Raw genomic sequence first — 16,901 nt, 5'->3', positions numbered from 1 at the left:
AAAGGGAAAGCTGCTTGCTTTGTTAGCCTGTGGATGAGCATAGGAAAGAAGATTTAATTCCTCATAAAATGGCTTTGATAGAACACAGAAACTGGAGAATTTCAATTCCTTGCTTCATGAACACTAGAGTTGGACCTTTAACTGGTATTTGTGGATTCAGTTTAGGGGAACTGATACTCCCCTCTCCCCTTAAAGAGACATAGTGAAACCAGGGACTTCAAAAGAGAATTATAATATAAGGGGGAAAAGATACCTGGAAAGGTTAAGAGAACTATAGGCTCTCCATCTACACAAAAAAAGAGACAGAAGGGAGACATATCTGACTACTGATATGTTAAAAGATGCCATGAGAAGAAAAGGGACCGATTATGCTCATTTGTTAATGAGGAGTGAACTGAAAGTAATGAGTTTAAACTATGGAAGAGATCATTTAAATTGCATAAAATATCTGGCAAATCAGGATAACCTGAATCTCCAGAGTAAATAGCAGAATCACCATGCTAGAGGACCCAAGAAACAGACCCTGTGTTAGGAGCCAGAAAATCTGGCTTCTAATTCTAGCTCTGTCATTAACTAGCTGTATTAATATAGGCAAGTCACAACCTCTGAGCCTTTTATGAGTATTAACACACAGCTTTGTTGGGAGGATCAGATAAAATAATTATGTGAAAGTGCTTTGGAAAATTAAAAAAACCACACTATTCTCCAGAAGCTTAAGATGCCATTATTTGGTTTCTTAGGCAGACTATGGACTTGGTATTAAGAAGATTTAAGTTCAAATCCTAATTCAGACTCTTACTAGCTCTGTGATCTTGGGTAAGTCAACCTCTTCTAACTTCCATTTTTTCTTCTATAAAATGAGGATAATAATAGCATCTACATCATAGGCTAGTTGTGAAGACTGAAAGAAATAGCAACTGTTTAGTACTTTGCAAATCTTAAAGGGCTATATGAAGGCTAAGTATTATTACATACACTTATTAAAAGAATGTGCTTTGCTATAGTGGAGGGCAGTATTAGCATTTCTTATATAGTACAGCTGAATCTATAACATTGACCTCCTGAAACTAATTCTGTCTAGCAATATGATTAATCTAAGAATTGAGGACTTTTGTTTACAAAGACTCAGCTCTGACATTAATCAATGAATCAAATAACTGGTTATTATTTTTTATTATGTGCTTGCCATTCTAGGCATACAAATAAAAGGGTCCTGCCCTCAAGAAGTTTTTATCTTAAAAGGGTAAATAATCTATAAGTAAATAGAAAACAGGAGACACATACTGAGTTGAAGAAAGACAACTTTACAAGAGAATGCACAATTTCCAAAGAAAGATGAAGAAGATTGGCCAGGGGTAAGACCCTCTTGACGATCAGAACCAAAATTACTTAAGTTATTTCCAGGGGGTGGGAGTGAGGTGGGGACCATTTAATGCAAAAGCAAAATAATTTACTATGAATTCTCTTAGTGAAGTGAATGAGTTCACATGGCTTCCCAATATGCTTAATGTACTCTCAGAAAGTAATTTATGTATGCACGAGGAGAATTATGCTCTGGGAGGTCCTGACCTAAGTCACAAAATATCCTTTAGCCTCAGCAATATTGGCAGAAATTCTGGGGAGCTAGATCCCCTTGACATGATAAAGGCTGCGGCCTTCTAGTCTGCAGAATTTCTGGTAGACTATTACACCCACCTACATGCCTGAATCTGTGAAAGAACTTGTCATGCAGCCGAACCCTACAGTGCTGCTCATTTCAAGAAAGCCTCCTCTTGATGAGTTTGAATAGGATGGAAAATAATTTGACTTATTTGCCACTATATTTGGTAGACCTTTACTTAAAGCCTCTCTGAAAACAAAACAAAACATGATAACATGGGATTTATCATAACATTTTAGAATTTGTCTCTCATTAGAAAGAAATGTGATGTATCTGGCTAAGGATATGGGCTTGGATCTTCAAAATATTCTCCTCCTTTACTGTGGGATCATAGGTTTTATCTTTGTCTCATTCCTTGAAGTTGGTCTCTAGTTTTCCAGGCAGGCAGGAACTCACTGTTTCTCACTCTACTTTGCACTATGCCTATAATGTAGAGTTTATGGTCCTATCGCACAGCATAATTAATAATATCGCTTTTCATTTTCAAAGTGATTTTCATACTCTACTGAGCCCTCAATACACTTCAGTTTCCCCATGAAAATAATCATCAGTGTCTCCAATTTTACAGTGAAAAAATGGAAAGTTGGGAGGCAAACTATTATCCTCTGGCTAGGGAATGAATGTTGGGACAGTGATAAGGTTCATGAGTAGCTGATCCTTTATCCCATGCTTGTCTTTACCCCCAACTTAGGAAAGGGGTTATGTGAGTGAGTGCTGTGTCAATGAATCTCAAGTTTTTTGGCCTCCGGATGTCTTTATTTCTTTAAAAATTATTGAGGACCCCTCCCCCAACACCTACCCAGAGCTTTTATGTGGCTTATATTTATCACTACTTAAGCATATTAGATAATAAAATGTTTTTTATTTACCATAATACAAATTAAAATGTCATTATTATGAAAATAGTTTTGACCTCATAGATCATTTGACTGGGTCTCAGGCCTCCAAGGGGTCCCTGGGTCATACTTTGAGAACTACTGGGTTATATGATTACCATCATTAACTACTCTGAAAACTGGCCAATTACATCATTCACTTTGAGCTATAAACCATTTCTCAAAGCTCCGGGGTCAAAGCATAATCTTACCTAAAGCATATATAATTAGAAATGATGGATTATAAACTAATAAACCATAATATGATGCTAAGCATCAACTTCCAATGGCCTGAAGATTGTGGATAAAAATGTTACACAATCCATCATTTATAAGCTACATACTCGATTAAAACATTAAGGATTCTCACTTTACAATTTCCTTTTTATATGATTCTCCCTTACAGAAAGCTATTATATTTTAACTGTCAAGCTCAGTAAATCAGAAAATATTCATCTATCTCTTGACAACAAGTAGAAGCTCACTGGGGACCCTATTTGGCAGCAGTAGCCACTCACTTTACTTCTATGGATGTGTTCTCCATGGTCCTGACCTACCCAGTAGAATATCAGCCTGAGAATTGAGCACATGGGAGCTCTTTGCAGTTTCCGACAGAAAGTCAACTTGTAAAGTGATTCCAAATGAAAATAGAGCTTGATTCTTCAAGTCTCTTAGAGATTTCATCCTGATTAGTCATAGAAACTTGCTGAAAATGCAACCAATTGCATTTCAGAATGTTATAAGTGATAATACATACCCCTCCTCATATAATTATGTATTGGTGGGGCTTTATGCACCAGGGCTTTTTTTTTTTTTTTTTTTTTGGGTGGTGGTGGTTGTTTTTTGCTTGGAATATGCATCCTCTTCCTCCACCCAACCCAGCCCCAAGACCAAAACCCTAGAAACATTGGGAAAGATGAGGTTAATGTTTAAGTGAAAAGTATCAAATTTGTCAAAATTTCAATTTCTTCTGGAGTTGGGGCTAAAAGCATTGTTGCTGTTATCCCTAGCTATGACTGTCTTTTTCTTGTAATTTCATTCAGGGAGCTAAAGGGTAACTTCACAGGTGACAAGTGATACAGTCTCCTTCCCTCGAAGAAATAAAAACTTTCTTCTTGGCTACCTGCCCTTGACTAGTGTTTTCCTGGCTTTGTTGCTTTCATTAGGACTTGTTCCCACTTTCTGCAAGCCTTTCCCAGTTCTCTTTAATTTCTTATCTCTGAGATTATCCCCTTTTACCTGTACGTATCTTGCTTGTATCACTGTATACATACATATTAGTCATTTTTGGGGGGAGTTATTTTTACCTTTCTTTGTATGCCCAGCACTTAGCATAGTGCCTGGCACATAGTAGGTACTTAATCAATATTTGTTGACTTGATTATCCATACAATTTAACCCTAGGGGATCAGTTAGCTATGCTTCCAGCACAGAGATGCCTGCCTTCCACATACTCACTGGACCCAGAAAGGAACTTCCATATCTTGTGCCCCAGTCCATATGTGAGGAAGGCAGAGCAGCTGCTCCCTAGTCACACGTCAGTGCATTTGTTTCCTTATAGAAGAAGTGTACATAAACACAGCCTGGCAAGCTACTTGTGTTTGCATGAGGGGATCTTTCCTCACCATATTCTCTGCCCAGCTACTAAGTACTTTAATTAGTCAGGTCAGACTCTCTTCAAAACATCCATCTAAGGTACCAACCTGGCTTCCTATGGATAGCAGATATGATAGAACCCATGAGGATGAGTCTCTTCTTATTTGCCAGGAAGACACAGTGGGTGTTCAGTGAGGGATGGGACAATTGTGACCCTTGGTGCAATACTAAGTTAAGTGTCTAGAATGTACACTGTGGTTAACAAGTGACATATTTCTTTCTCTTGGCTAAGTTAATAGTAGGCACCTGCTTGTGCAAATGATAAAATCAAGAAAAGATGGAAATTAGCAAAAGGATCAAAAGTTTCTATAACCTAAAATGATGACTTGATGAGAATTTTGAACAGGAAATTTTTGGGGAAGAGGGAAGAACTTTTGTCACTGACCAGAGAAATCCTGAATAAGTACGTACTTAAATCAAAACCTGGAGCAAATACCACTATTCACTTTCATGCCACAGGTCTAGCATGAAAAACACAGAGGAGAACTTTTATGATTCTTGCTCAGAGTCTGGGTCTTCATCAGGGATTGGCCGTTGCCTCCAAATGATGATGTGCACATAGATTTCAAGTTCTTATGCAGAAAATGAGAGTGATCCACTGGGTGTGGAATGAGATGACCTAGATTCAAATTCAAGTCCTGATCCTAATTAGCTTTAGTGTGTGTGAGTTTAGGCAAATTATTTAATCTATCAGGGCCTCAATTTTTTCATCTGTAAAATGAGGAAGTTGGACCTTGCCTTTAAAAGCTATTAAAATTCTAACTCTATGTTGCCATGAGAAGCTTATAACATATTCCATTGTTACATAATATGAAAACAAGTTCTATTTTTTTGGTGGGAGGCTATGGGGTGTCAATGGTAACAGAGAAGAACATAGTTTTCAAACATTAATCTGAGTCTTATGCTAATTTGCTATAGAAAGCATGAGTGCTACTGTGATTTGGTTTTGATTTGAAGGAGTAGAGAAATGTAAGGATGGAGAGAAGAAAAAAAGGGGAAAATCAATCACTTCGATTACTTTCATTTCTTAGGAGACCTCTTTAGATGCTATGGCCTCACTATCTTGTCATATTTTTTCCTTAGAGGCACTCAAAGTAAATTGGCCAAGTCTGGTCTGGCCTTTAATGAACCCAGTTCATCCAAAAGGCTGTTCTTGTTCTTGGGTTGTTGACTGATATCTGATCACAGCTGCATTCATTTAACACAATAATCCCATCTCAGAATTCAATAAAAGAGAGGCTAGGAGGCAACTCTGAGTCTAAGGGTTGGGTTTGCCAATAATAAGCATCCTAAGTTATAGCCAGGAAAATGTGAAGTCAGAATTTTTTAATCTTTGTTTTGCTAAAGGTCATTTGGGAACTTGAAGAGAAGCTCATCAGCTTTAATTAGCTTTAAGGGGAGAAAAATCACTTTCATCCATCATTCACTATTCTATCTTACAGGAGCTGATAAATGATGTGAATCAACTATAGGGGATCTGTAAATTCACCCTAAATACAGTAGTCCCTTCTGCCCCCATCAGATATACCCTGCTGGATCTTTTTTTTTTTTAAAGAAAAGTGACTTCAGAACAACACGAATGAGACAGACTGAAGTTTCAACTTACCTATGAAATAAGCCAATAGAATAGCGAGAAGCACAGCTGCTGCAATAGCAGACAAAGCAGCACATTTCCAGCTGCAGTACTTGGATGGCTTCTTCAGCTTGAAAGCATTCCTGGAAAAAGTGTTCCTGGGCAGGAGTCTGGGAGGTGGAGTATAAACAGTTCCTGAGGTCAATGGGTATCCAGGAGAAGAGCTGCTGAACAGAGGAGTAGTTCCAGAAGATGTCTTGAACAGGAAATGTCTGGAAGGAGAGAAAAAAAGAGAAGAGGACAGATTTACAAAATGCAACTATAAAGGGGAAGTTATGGTTTTGTTTCCGTCTTACTTTAAATTAGAAGGTTTTTTTTTTTTTTTAATTATGGTGCTAGAGGTGGGGCAAAACTTTTGCTTTTATTAGGATAGGAAACCCTGGTATGAAAACTCTCTCTTCTAATGCAGATCAGTAAGTAATCTGACAGTCTTAGAAACTCATTCAGGCCCGAAGGGTTTCAAAGACTTGCCCATGCTCCTAAAATTTATGTCTATTTTAGAGGCAAGTCTCTAAGGATAGTCCCCTAACCAGTCTGCCTCTCTTGGGTTATACAGCCATGGCAAATTACAACACTACCCTCTAGAGCATGGTGAGCCAGGGTTATGATATGATGCTAATAGTAATCAAAATTCTCAATCAAAGTTTTACTTTCATGTTTCATTTGACATGAAAGAAATTCTGGCTTATAAGAGACTATACCAATAGAATACAAGTTCTGAAAGGTTCTCTCAGACTGGCAAGAACCTATTTTAGTCTATATGCATATCAGAACAAAAATACATATTAAATTGTTGTTCAGTTGTTTGTCATGTGTGATTCGTTATGTCCCCATTTTGGGTTTCTTATTCCGAGATACTGAAATAGTTTGCCATTTCCTTCTTCAGTTCATTTTGTAGATAAGGAAACTGAGGTCAACAAAGTTAAGTGACTTGCTCAGGGTCACATAGTTAGAAAGTATCTGAAATTAAATTTGAACTTAGGAGAGATTTTCCTCACTCCAGGCCCTCTATCCACAGCACCACCTCGCTATCCCATTACTTCAAAAGCTTAAAATATATAGTTTTTTTTTTCCTTAGGGGAAGAGGTTCCCTCTTACACAATGTTAAAGATCATTATAGGAGAAGCAGGGCTCAGAGGCAGGACTTAAGTGACTTGTGTAGTTTCTTCCCAGGCCTATATATAATTCACCCATAAGCCTGGAATTTCAAAGTCATATGGAGAGAACTTTCATTGCTGTTGCTTGTTTTTATTCTGATGCCTGCCTAGGACTGTCAATCTAGCAATGTATTCCAAAATATACAATTCCCACATGTTTGTTAATTTAAATAAAACTTCATCTTTGATAGTAAACATCTTTCTAGCTGACTAGCTCAACCAGCCTTCCCAGAAGGATCTAGCCATGGGGTCTATAGCCTGACAAACATTTGGTGTCACCTGTCACACTGGTTTCCAATATAACCTGGAAACGGATGCTTATCACCAGGGTATGAAAAGCATTTTAAGTCTAAGCATTTTAAAGACTCCCAGATCGAGTGATATGTTAGCATGATTGACAGCCATGTCAGAAGTTGAGCTTATGGTTAATTAATTATTTAACAAGGCTATCATTAGAATAAATGGCTAAAATTTAAATCTTCTTGGATGAATATTAGGCCAAGGCTAGGAGTTGGATTAAGCCAAGAAGGCCAGATTCCATTAACTAGGTTTCAGTTCCATGCACAATAATGCCTTTTGTGCTTGATCTTGATTAAAATCATAATTTTGAAAAAAAAGTGTATTTTCTGGCTAGGCTTACTTCTATATGCTACATTGTAAGGCCTGACTGCAAGATTTTGTTTAAATTTTGACAAGTGACAACAGAGACAAGGACAATTTTGAGAAAGATATTTTAAATCACTAAATAATAACCCACTGGCCTGTGATTAAACTAAAACACAAGCAAAGCAAAAATCTCGTGTGATATGTATCCTTTAAAGTATTTATGAAACTACTTAAATGTATTTTTGGAGTGTGGGTAGTGATAACAGAATATTAAAAAAAAAAACAAAATAAAGATATGTCTTTCTTAAATGAAAAACTGTCTAGTAAGTAATTAAAGATTTAGATACTAATAAAACATTAGAAGTTATCTTATCTCTTTGTTCCTTTCATAATCAAACTCTTAGCAAAAACTGTCCTATACTGGTGTCCAATTTTCCCCTTAACATTCATCTCTCAACCTCTTTCAACCTAGTTTCCAGTGTCATCACTCAACTATAACTACTTTCCTCAGCATTAACAATTATCCATTAAATGCCAGATTCATATTTTTTTTCCCCTCAGTCCTTATTTTCCCTGACCTATGTAGCATATGCTGCTGAACACTCTCTCCTCCCTTGATATCCTCACTTCCTTGGTTTTCATGATACTACTTTTCTGGTTCTCCATAACACCTGTCTACTTGTTCCTTCTTTATCACATTTGCAGGATTATTGTCCCTGTTTTTTTTTTTTTATTTTCCAAATACATACAAAGATAATTTTCAACATTCATCTTTGCAAAATTTTGTTTCTTATTTTTCTCCCTCTTTTCCTCCTTCCCCAACACAACAAGCAATGCAATATAGGTTGAATATCATCATTTTATTGTCCCTGTTCTAACAACAATAGTAATACCTACTGTTTATATATTGCTTTAAGATCTGCAACAGTTTTACGAATATTATTTTATTTGATCCTCACAATACTTCTATGAGGTGGATGCTAGTCCTTAAAGAATGAAACCGAGGTAGAGTGTTTAAATAACTTGCATAGGGCCACACAACTAGTAAGTTTGTCTAAGGCTGGATTTGAACTTGGGTTTTCCTGATTCCAAGTTCATTATTCAATTGGTTGTGCTACCTAATTGTTCTCTTTGTTCTTTCTGAGGATAGGTATCCTTGACCTGTCTCCTGGGTTATCTTCTCTATATATACACACACCTTTCAGATGATCTCATTAGCTCTAGCTCTGAAGTTAATTCAGATATATATCAGGATCTCTCTTAGAACTTCTGTCCCATGTTATCAGTTGCCTATTGGACATCTCTTGAGTACCTTGTAGATACCTCAAATTTAGAATTCTAAAAAATATCTAATTATCTTCTCTCTCATATAGTTATCTCTTTATTTCAGGAAGATTACTAAGATCTGTTCAGTTATCCAGGTTCACAACTTTTGAATCATGTTCTATTCTTTCTTCTCTCTCAGCTCTCCCGCCCAGTCAGTTGACAAGTCTTGTCAAATCCCTTCCATACTGTATCTCCCTTCTTTCTACTCATAGATCCACCACTACCACCACAGATCCTCATTCCTCTTTATACAAGTTATTGCAATAGAGTCTTAGTTGGTATCTCAGCTTCCAGTCTTACTTTCTCCAATTCATTCTCCCTATACTTGCCAAATTTATATTCCTAAAGTCCAGGTGTGACCAGGTCATTTCTCTGTTCAAGAAGATCCAGAGACTCCTTCTTTTCTCCAAATAACATATGACCTTCTCTTTTTGGCTTTTAAAATGCTTCATAATTTGGCTGCAGTCTACTTTTCTAAGCTTTCTATATATTGCCCTACTGCACACACTTTATATAATAGTCCAAGTGACCTGTTTGCTGATCCCCAAATACAATATTCCATCTCTTGTCTCCCTACCTTTGTATAGGTTGTCTCCATGCCCAGAACGCATTCCATTCTCATCTCCACATCACAGAACCATAGGTTCCTTCAAGTTCAGCTTAAATTCTACCTCCTACTGGAACTCCATATTGACCTACCAGTTGCTAGGGAGGTTCTATCAAGCTGGGAATAATCCAAGGAAAGAGCTGACATAAGAGAATCAGCCTTGCTAAGTAGAATGATATTTATCTTTAGAAGACTGGCACCAGGTAAGGAATTTATATATAGATTTATACTGGGAATCAGTAAGAAGATTATCCTGACCAGTAAAATTTTATCACTCTAATTATCTGATAACTCAGGTTACACATATAAAACTGTTATATTAAAATGGAGAAATATGAGAAATGAGATTTTTGTATCTGATTGTGGAGTAGTCTCACTAATCATAGAACCACTGAATCTCAGAGTAAGAAGAACTCAGAAGTGGTCATGTAATGCATAACACAACTATTTTGGGGACTAAAATATGACTATAGATTTCTAAAATGCAATGGTCATATGAAATATAAAAATGAAAATTCATTTAAGGAACCCAAATTTGTCCTTTTCCTTTGATATCTGCATATATGTTTATATATGCATAATTATATTCCTCTGTGGCATCACATCTTGTCATTGAGAAAGAAGCTGTTCCCTTTTGGATTGAGCAGTAAGCCATATAAATCACAAAAAACCCAGTGGTTTCTGTTAGAATCCCAAGTTGCTTGATAGAACCACTTGTAATTATTTGCCTTGAAAAATTACTATAAAAATATAGTTGCTCCCCTTTGCCCCAAAATTCATACATCAGAAATATTTCAAATGATATGGTAGTAGGTTGGAAATAATCAATCTTATTTTTGATATCAAAGAGTTTATCATTTAAAAAATTAATTAGATAATAACTGATCTGATCAAACAGTCCCAGATAATAGGGAGCCAGGTCTCTTTTCCATCAATCAGTGCAGTCATGAGGAACTAACTTAATATTTCAGTTATAGCTAAAAGGAATCCTTTCCTTTTTATGATTAGAACACTAAATGTGTTCTCTTTGGATTTGTGTTTATAATCATTTATTGCACAATAGTAATAACAGTTCATATTGGTATTGTACTTCAGCATTTAAGTGCTTTCAGAGTAGACAATATTCCATTGAATTATGTTGAAATTAATTAATAAAGTACATATCAACAAAGTATTAAGTGTTATAGATAGTATGATACAATGAAAAGAGACCTGGATTTGGATTCATAAAACCTGGGTTCATAGTTTGACTTTATTTGTTTACTATTTTGTGTGATCTTGGTGTTTACTATTTGTGTGATCCTGAACAAATCACTTCATATCTCTAATTAAGTGGGCCTTGTTCTACATTAGAAATATCAAATACATAGCCTATAGGTCGCAGATAGCACACAACCCTCCCCAATGCAGTTCAAAACAGATTAAAGTATAACTGGGAAATACCAAAATAAATAAAAACACAATAAAACACAAACAATATTAATATGTAGTTTTCTAAGTAGATATGTGGTCTGTGGGGACCTTTATCTATAGTTTAGTGGACTCTTCTATTTGAGTTTGACACCACTAGTTTAGATATTCTTTAAGTTTCTTTGTAGTTCTAAATCTGTGATTCTAATACTGAAAAGCCATGATTGTCTTAGGGCCTGAAGTATTCCCTGGATACATATTAGGGTCTTTGCTTAATATAATAATAATACAATACCATCCTGGGTATCTTCAAGGGTTTGTGATTTTCCAGAAGGTGATTTGGAGGCAGTACATTGCCTTATTGGCCATCTATTATGCTAACTTTGAATCTATTAAGAATTGCAATTACATATTACAGGAAAAATTTAGGTAAGACCCTAAAGTAAAGGTCTTGTCAACTGACTCCACACAGAAAGGGTCCCAAGAATGGCTCTTCACTTTTTTCTCTGTATTGGATATTAAGGCAATTTTCCCCCCTTATGGGCACACTTGGTGTATTTCAATGATTCATTTGTGATGCCCCTGGTGAACCTCATCCCAGCAGTCGGCCATGGAAGTAGTTCAGCTCAGGACTCCAGGCATCAGCAAAAATGTGTAGTTTCCAAATGCTCTTGACATTTTTCAAGCACAACTCAATTGCACTCAGAATTGGCCACTTGTGCCTTGGAAATGAAAGGCAAATGAGGGGCCCCCAAAGTGCTGCCCTTGAAGCTTGCTCATACACCAACAGAGGCTTCCCAGAGAAAATTTGTCCTTGGTTTCTTTATAAGCTAGATCTTCCTTTATTTCATTCTCTTTTTACTCTCTGTCTCTGTCTTTCTCTCCTTGCTTGCTTTCTCCATTGTTCAAATATTGCCTTACTTACTTCCCTATCATTTTGCAGTACCATGGAAAGGTGTTAATGTTATGTTCTTTCTTTCTTTTTCTTTTTCTTTTTTTTTTTTTATTAAGGCGGCATGAACTTCATGTTCTGAACAGAACTAACTTGGTAACACAATGGAGATCCTCCTTTAACCAATCAGTCTTTTGTTTTGTTGTGTCAGGCTTCTTCTTGTGAAAGTGTGGCCATTTAATAAAAACTCAAAGTGCACCTAACAAGTTTTTTCCTCAGAGTTTCTGCAACAGAACATAAACCTGGATATTAGTCAAAATCTTGCCAAGCTGAACTTCTTCTTTAAAATAACTTTTTATAAATGAAGAATAAATAATTTATTTGGGTTTTTAAAAAGGTTATTACAAACATTCAAAGAAGCAAAAAGAAAAAAAAGATTTCCAAACCACCAAGATACCATGAAAATTATATTTTGAGGTATTCAATTCATTCTTTTGATGTAATAACAGCTTCATTGATCTAGGGTAGACATTAACTAACCAGGTTACCTAGCTTCTTTCAGAGATTTCCTTTCTTTTTAAAAAATGACAAGTCAATCCAGTGTAAATCCAGTTGTTAACTTCACCCATGTCCTCCACTAAACAAACAAAAAACTCTTAAGCATTATGCGCCATTTCTAGCATTGAGCCATTGGGACCCTAATAGATAGTTTCCCTATTTTCTGTTTGCTTAGATTTATCCCCAGGAACAAATCCCAGCAGAGCTGAGAAACTAAAGTGTGGGTCTTGCACAAATAATTGTGTTGCCTCTATCCAAAAGGTCAAGAATTTTTTTTTTTTACCCAGGTTTCCTATATCTCATCTCACTGCACCAATCAGTGAACAGGGCCAAAAGACTAATAATGCAGAGGGATCCTCTTCTCATGAACTCTGATGCAGTGCCTGTCTACTTGGAGAAGATTGAAAGCCTAGAATGGTTTCAGCGCAGTGCAGTGTATACTAAATGCAGGTTTGGTTATCAGGAAAGCCAAGGCTTGTTCTATGGAAAAATTGACCTTACTCTGAGAGGTTCCCCAGTAAATAGACTTACAGGTACAGAATGTGACATAAGAAAATAACGATACACAGCCCATTAATCCCTAATAGATTTTTAATACCATACATGCTGTGGTAAAATTTGATAAAAGTCAGGAAAAGTATGGAGGCTGGAATACACATGAACTGGCACAATTACCATCCATGAAGGCATGATCAGTGAGGGAAATGTAGAGAGCATGCTGGAAATCTCAGGATTTCGTCATATCTTATCGATCTTTGCATATGCCCTTTGAAGCATCAGGTTTATTGTCTCTAAAACACTAAGTTTAATAAAGTAGCAGCCCATAAAGGGTACTGTAGCATGTAAAGCTACAGTAATTAGGTTTTCAAAAGTTATAATAAAACATTTAGCTAGAGACAGGTTAAATAACCAGCACACTTTCGAGCATAATTAGTGCATTCTACTCTCAGCTAAAGGAATGAGAGTGGAATAGGATTTAGATGCTGACTGCCTCTAGTACAGTATTCAGGGAAATTTGGAGGTTTTATAAAAGAAGCAGAGAATATCATTAGACAAAAACTAGTTTTATGTAGACAACTAGTTACTTTTAAAGTCTGCACTTCCCACAGAAATTAAAAGTGAAGTTTAGCATTGAGCCTACTTTAAACTAGACACAGATAGTCATTCTTTGAAAAAAAAAAAGCCTCTCATTTCTCTGTTTAGTATTTGTTTCATATTTCAGTAAAAAAAAAATTGGAGAAGCTGTATCAACCAAACTGCAATATAATCAATCAACTAGTATTTATTAAATGCTTTATTTATTTATTTATTATGTGTCAGGCACTGTTTTAAGCATTAGGGACACAACAAAAGGCAAAAGTCAATCCCTGCTCTCAATTTCACAATATTGTGGGGGGAATGAAACATGCAAACACACTCATTATATAGCGAAGATAATCAACAGAATAAAGGGGCTAATATTAAGAAGAATCAAGAATTTGAAAGGACCCAGGGAAAAAAGGTGGAGACAGAGATGAAAAGAGAGAATTGTAAACATAGGAGGTAGTGAGAGGGGTTAGTGAGAGGAACAACAAGAAGCTCCTTATTACTAGATCATAGTTTTGCTAATACAGCTAGTACTATTAAACAAAGTTTCTTACAAAAGGTAAAATCTCAATGCAATTTGCAATCCAAGCCTTGGTCTTAAGTTTCATAATGAATCCCTCATTTCCACAATTGGCATTTTTGCCAGAATTCAATGGGCATACAAACTGCTACTTTAAATGAGAGCAAAACTGATTCCTCCCCTTATTCTGTCCCCTATTAATTCATAGAAGCAACGAGAATAATTTTGATAACCATTCCATTCCTCTGATCCCCCAGGAGTTAGTAGGTATGAACAATCACTAAGTTAGTCTCCCAGATAAGAATCTGAGATAGACTTTTTAATTAGACCCAAAGGAAGGGGTCGCCTAGGCAGAAAGAAAAAAAAAAAGGAATTCCAAGGGAAAAATGTAGCTGAGGAGACTAATATAACTTACTATCTGACTTCCCAGTGGGAAGGTGTTCTTAGAGGGAAAGTTGATTTTGCTTATTTTTAAATGGAAACAGCCATGCAAAAAAGTTTTAGAAATAAAGCTTCTTTTTAATTTGGGGCGGGGAAGCATAAACCTCACTCAATTAAAATACTTAAGATTCTGGTGAATACTTTACATTTTGCTTTCCTGTCTCCAAAGCTCAAACTCAAATCATTTTTGATTCAGTGAAAAGGCTTTTAAGGTTTCCCAGGCTTAACCTTTCAGTTCATGGGGGGATGTTACAACATTTGCATATGTTATAAACAACAGGAAAATCCTCGATTTTGCCCTCTTCAAAATTTGCAGTCATACCCAAAATACTCACAGCTGGAATAATTAGCAACTCAATTTATTGCCTTCCGTTTTCTAAATAGAAGCCTCAACTCTTGATATTTAAATAGTGTCACACTGTGATATCACATAACAACATTTTTCATGGTAAAACATTTTTTCCTTCCAAAATGATATACTACTCAGTATGACTCCTAAGCCTTGCCTGCCCCTCTGTCTATCTCTCTCTCCCTTCCATCTCCCGTCTCTCCATCCCTTCTTTTCCCCTCTCTTTCTTCCCATTGCATTCCCTTCATCTTTCTCCTCATCTCCCTTCCCCCTTCCCTCTTTCCCTCTTTTCCCCACCAGTCTCTGCCTGTTTCTTTCTCTCTCTGTTTGCCTTTCTCTCTCTATCACACAAACACACACATATACTTAGTACCCTTGGAAAGAGAAGAGAATTTCCTTATTCCTTACAACTCCCCTCTCTTCTCCCTAAGGTTATTACCTTGTTGATTTTCTTAGATTAACTAGAAATAAGCTTCATATGCAGAAAGTTTTACTCTTTAGTGTCATTGTGGCAAGGACATAACCTTGAATTCTTAGGGCCCATGGCTATAGAGTACAAGCTCTAGCAGACTTTTCTCAGCTGGAAGGCTTCAAGTCAGGGCCATAGGCCCTATTTGTTTTTTGCCCAGTTAACTATGGAGAGGTTCATCACCTGCAAGCTGGCTGGCCACTAGAGATGAATTCTTTGGCCATGACAACCCATGAAACAAAGATTCTGTGAAGTCTCTTCTGTTTCTGCATGATGATAGAAGAGCGGCAGAAAAGGATGCAGAAAGTGTTTTGAAGCACACGGTTTTTAGATCCTCTGTTCAGGAATGTTTAACCTGGGGTTTGTGAATCTTGTCTTTTTATATTTTTAGTAACTATTTCAATATACTTAGTTTCCTTTGTCATGTCATGCATTTTATGTTATGCCTTCAAAAACATTATTCTGAGAACAGGTCCTCAGGCTTTTTATCAGCCTGACAAAGGTGTCCATGGTACACGAAGGTTAAGATATAAATATATAACTCTGTTCCCATAAGTGTGAGATCCTTATACGATGCCCAACAAGTTGATATACTAATAAAGGATCAAATTACATAAATATCACCATTTTCACTAAAATGAAGCCAGAAGGTATAAGAAAGTCATAGCTAAATCAAAGTGTGGTTTAAAGTCTCTCCTTGGAAATACAAATAAAGATGATGGTAGAATTGGTTTTTACTATGTCTACAAAGGCAATCAAAAACACAATTTTATATTGCAATGTCACATAAAGGATTTGCAAAAAGATCTCCATGAAGATATTTTCAATTCATGTGCCAATGTCTTTTGTAGACAGTAGAGAAATTCTATGAAGTAATCAATAAGACTTTTTAAGTCAAACCAAGAAAATTTTTTATTTGGTGACCTCATTGTAATGGGTCTAGGAAAAGATACCACCTTTTCCCCCTAATGTAGTAGGAAAATACAAAACATGTTTTTTTTTTTAAAGAGACCAAAGGCTCAAGGAATACATAGAAGAATCACTTCTAAATATCAAATAAATATTTTAAAAAGTATACATACATACATATAAAAAGAAAAACATCTATATATGTTACATATATACACACACACATTTGTAAGAACTAAAAGGCACTGTACATAGAGAGCAATGAATAACTTCACAAAAATGCAATTGTCTGCATCTTAATAGACAGTACACAACTGCCTTTTCATGAGGAAGTCATTTCAATCAGCTGTCTTTACAAAGAAAGGCCATCAGTTTCTCAGAGCAAAGCTAAAAAAAAAATCAACACCAAATTAGAATAAAAATGAGATGATATAACATGATATTAAAACAACTCTAACCTGATCTCTTTAAACAAGATATTGGAAATAACTTTAATATGAGAAAAGTCCTATAAAAATCTTATCATGGTGTGAAGGTGAACCTAGTTTCTCAAAGGCTAATATTAAATAATAGGAAATGGATAACAAAATATATCACAGACTACCACTGTTTTTTGAGGAAGTTTAACCAATGCAAATTAATTGTCACAATAGGAAGTTAAAAGAGCCTAGAAACCACCTCAGTAAATACTTAATCTCAATGACAAGCAGAGAATATGGCAGCCAAGGGCAATAATAATATGGTAGA

At 36.0% G+C, this 16,901-nt stretch overlaps 1 protein-coding gene across 6 annotated transcripts in view; it reads right to left on the bottom strand.

Annotated features, from left to right (window-relative positions):
- Positions 1 to 16,901, bottom strand: part of TENM2 (teneurin transmembrane protein 2) — a 1,239,558-nt gene that overhangs the window by 239,204 nt on the left and 983,453 nt on the right. For all 6 annotated transcript variants that reach the window (XM_051978860.1, XM_051978861.1, XM_051978862.1 and 3 more), the window contains one exon: positions 5,798 to 6,036. In XM_051978860.1, the coding sequence (XP_051834820.1) occupies positions 5,798 to 6,036 (239 nt within the window). The remainder of the gene's footprint in view (positions 1 to 5,797; positions 6,037 to 16,901) is intronic.

Source organism: Antechinus flavipes, chromosome 2 (genome assembly GCF_016432865.1).
Source record: "Antechinus flavipes isolate AdamAnt ecotype Samford, QLD, Australia chromosome 2, AdamAnt_v2, whole genome shotgun sequence".
NCBI classification, from domain to species: domain Eukaryota; kingdom Metazoa; phylum Chordata; class Mammalia; order Dasyuromorphia; family Dasyuridae; genus Antechinus; species Antechinus flavipes.
This window is presented reverse-complemented; position numbering and strand designations above follow the sequence as displayed.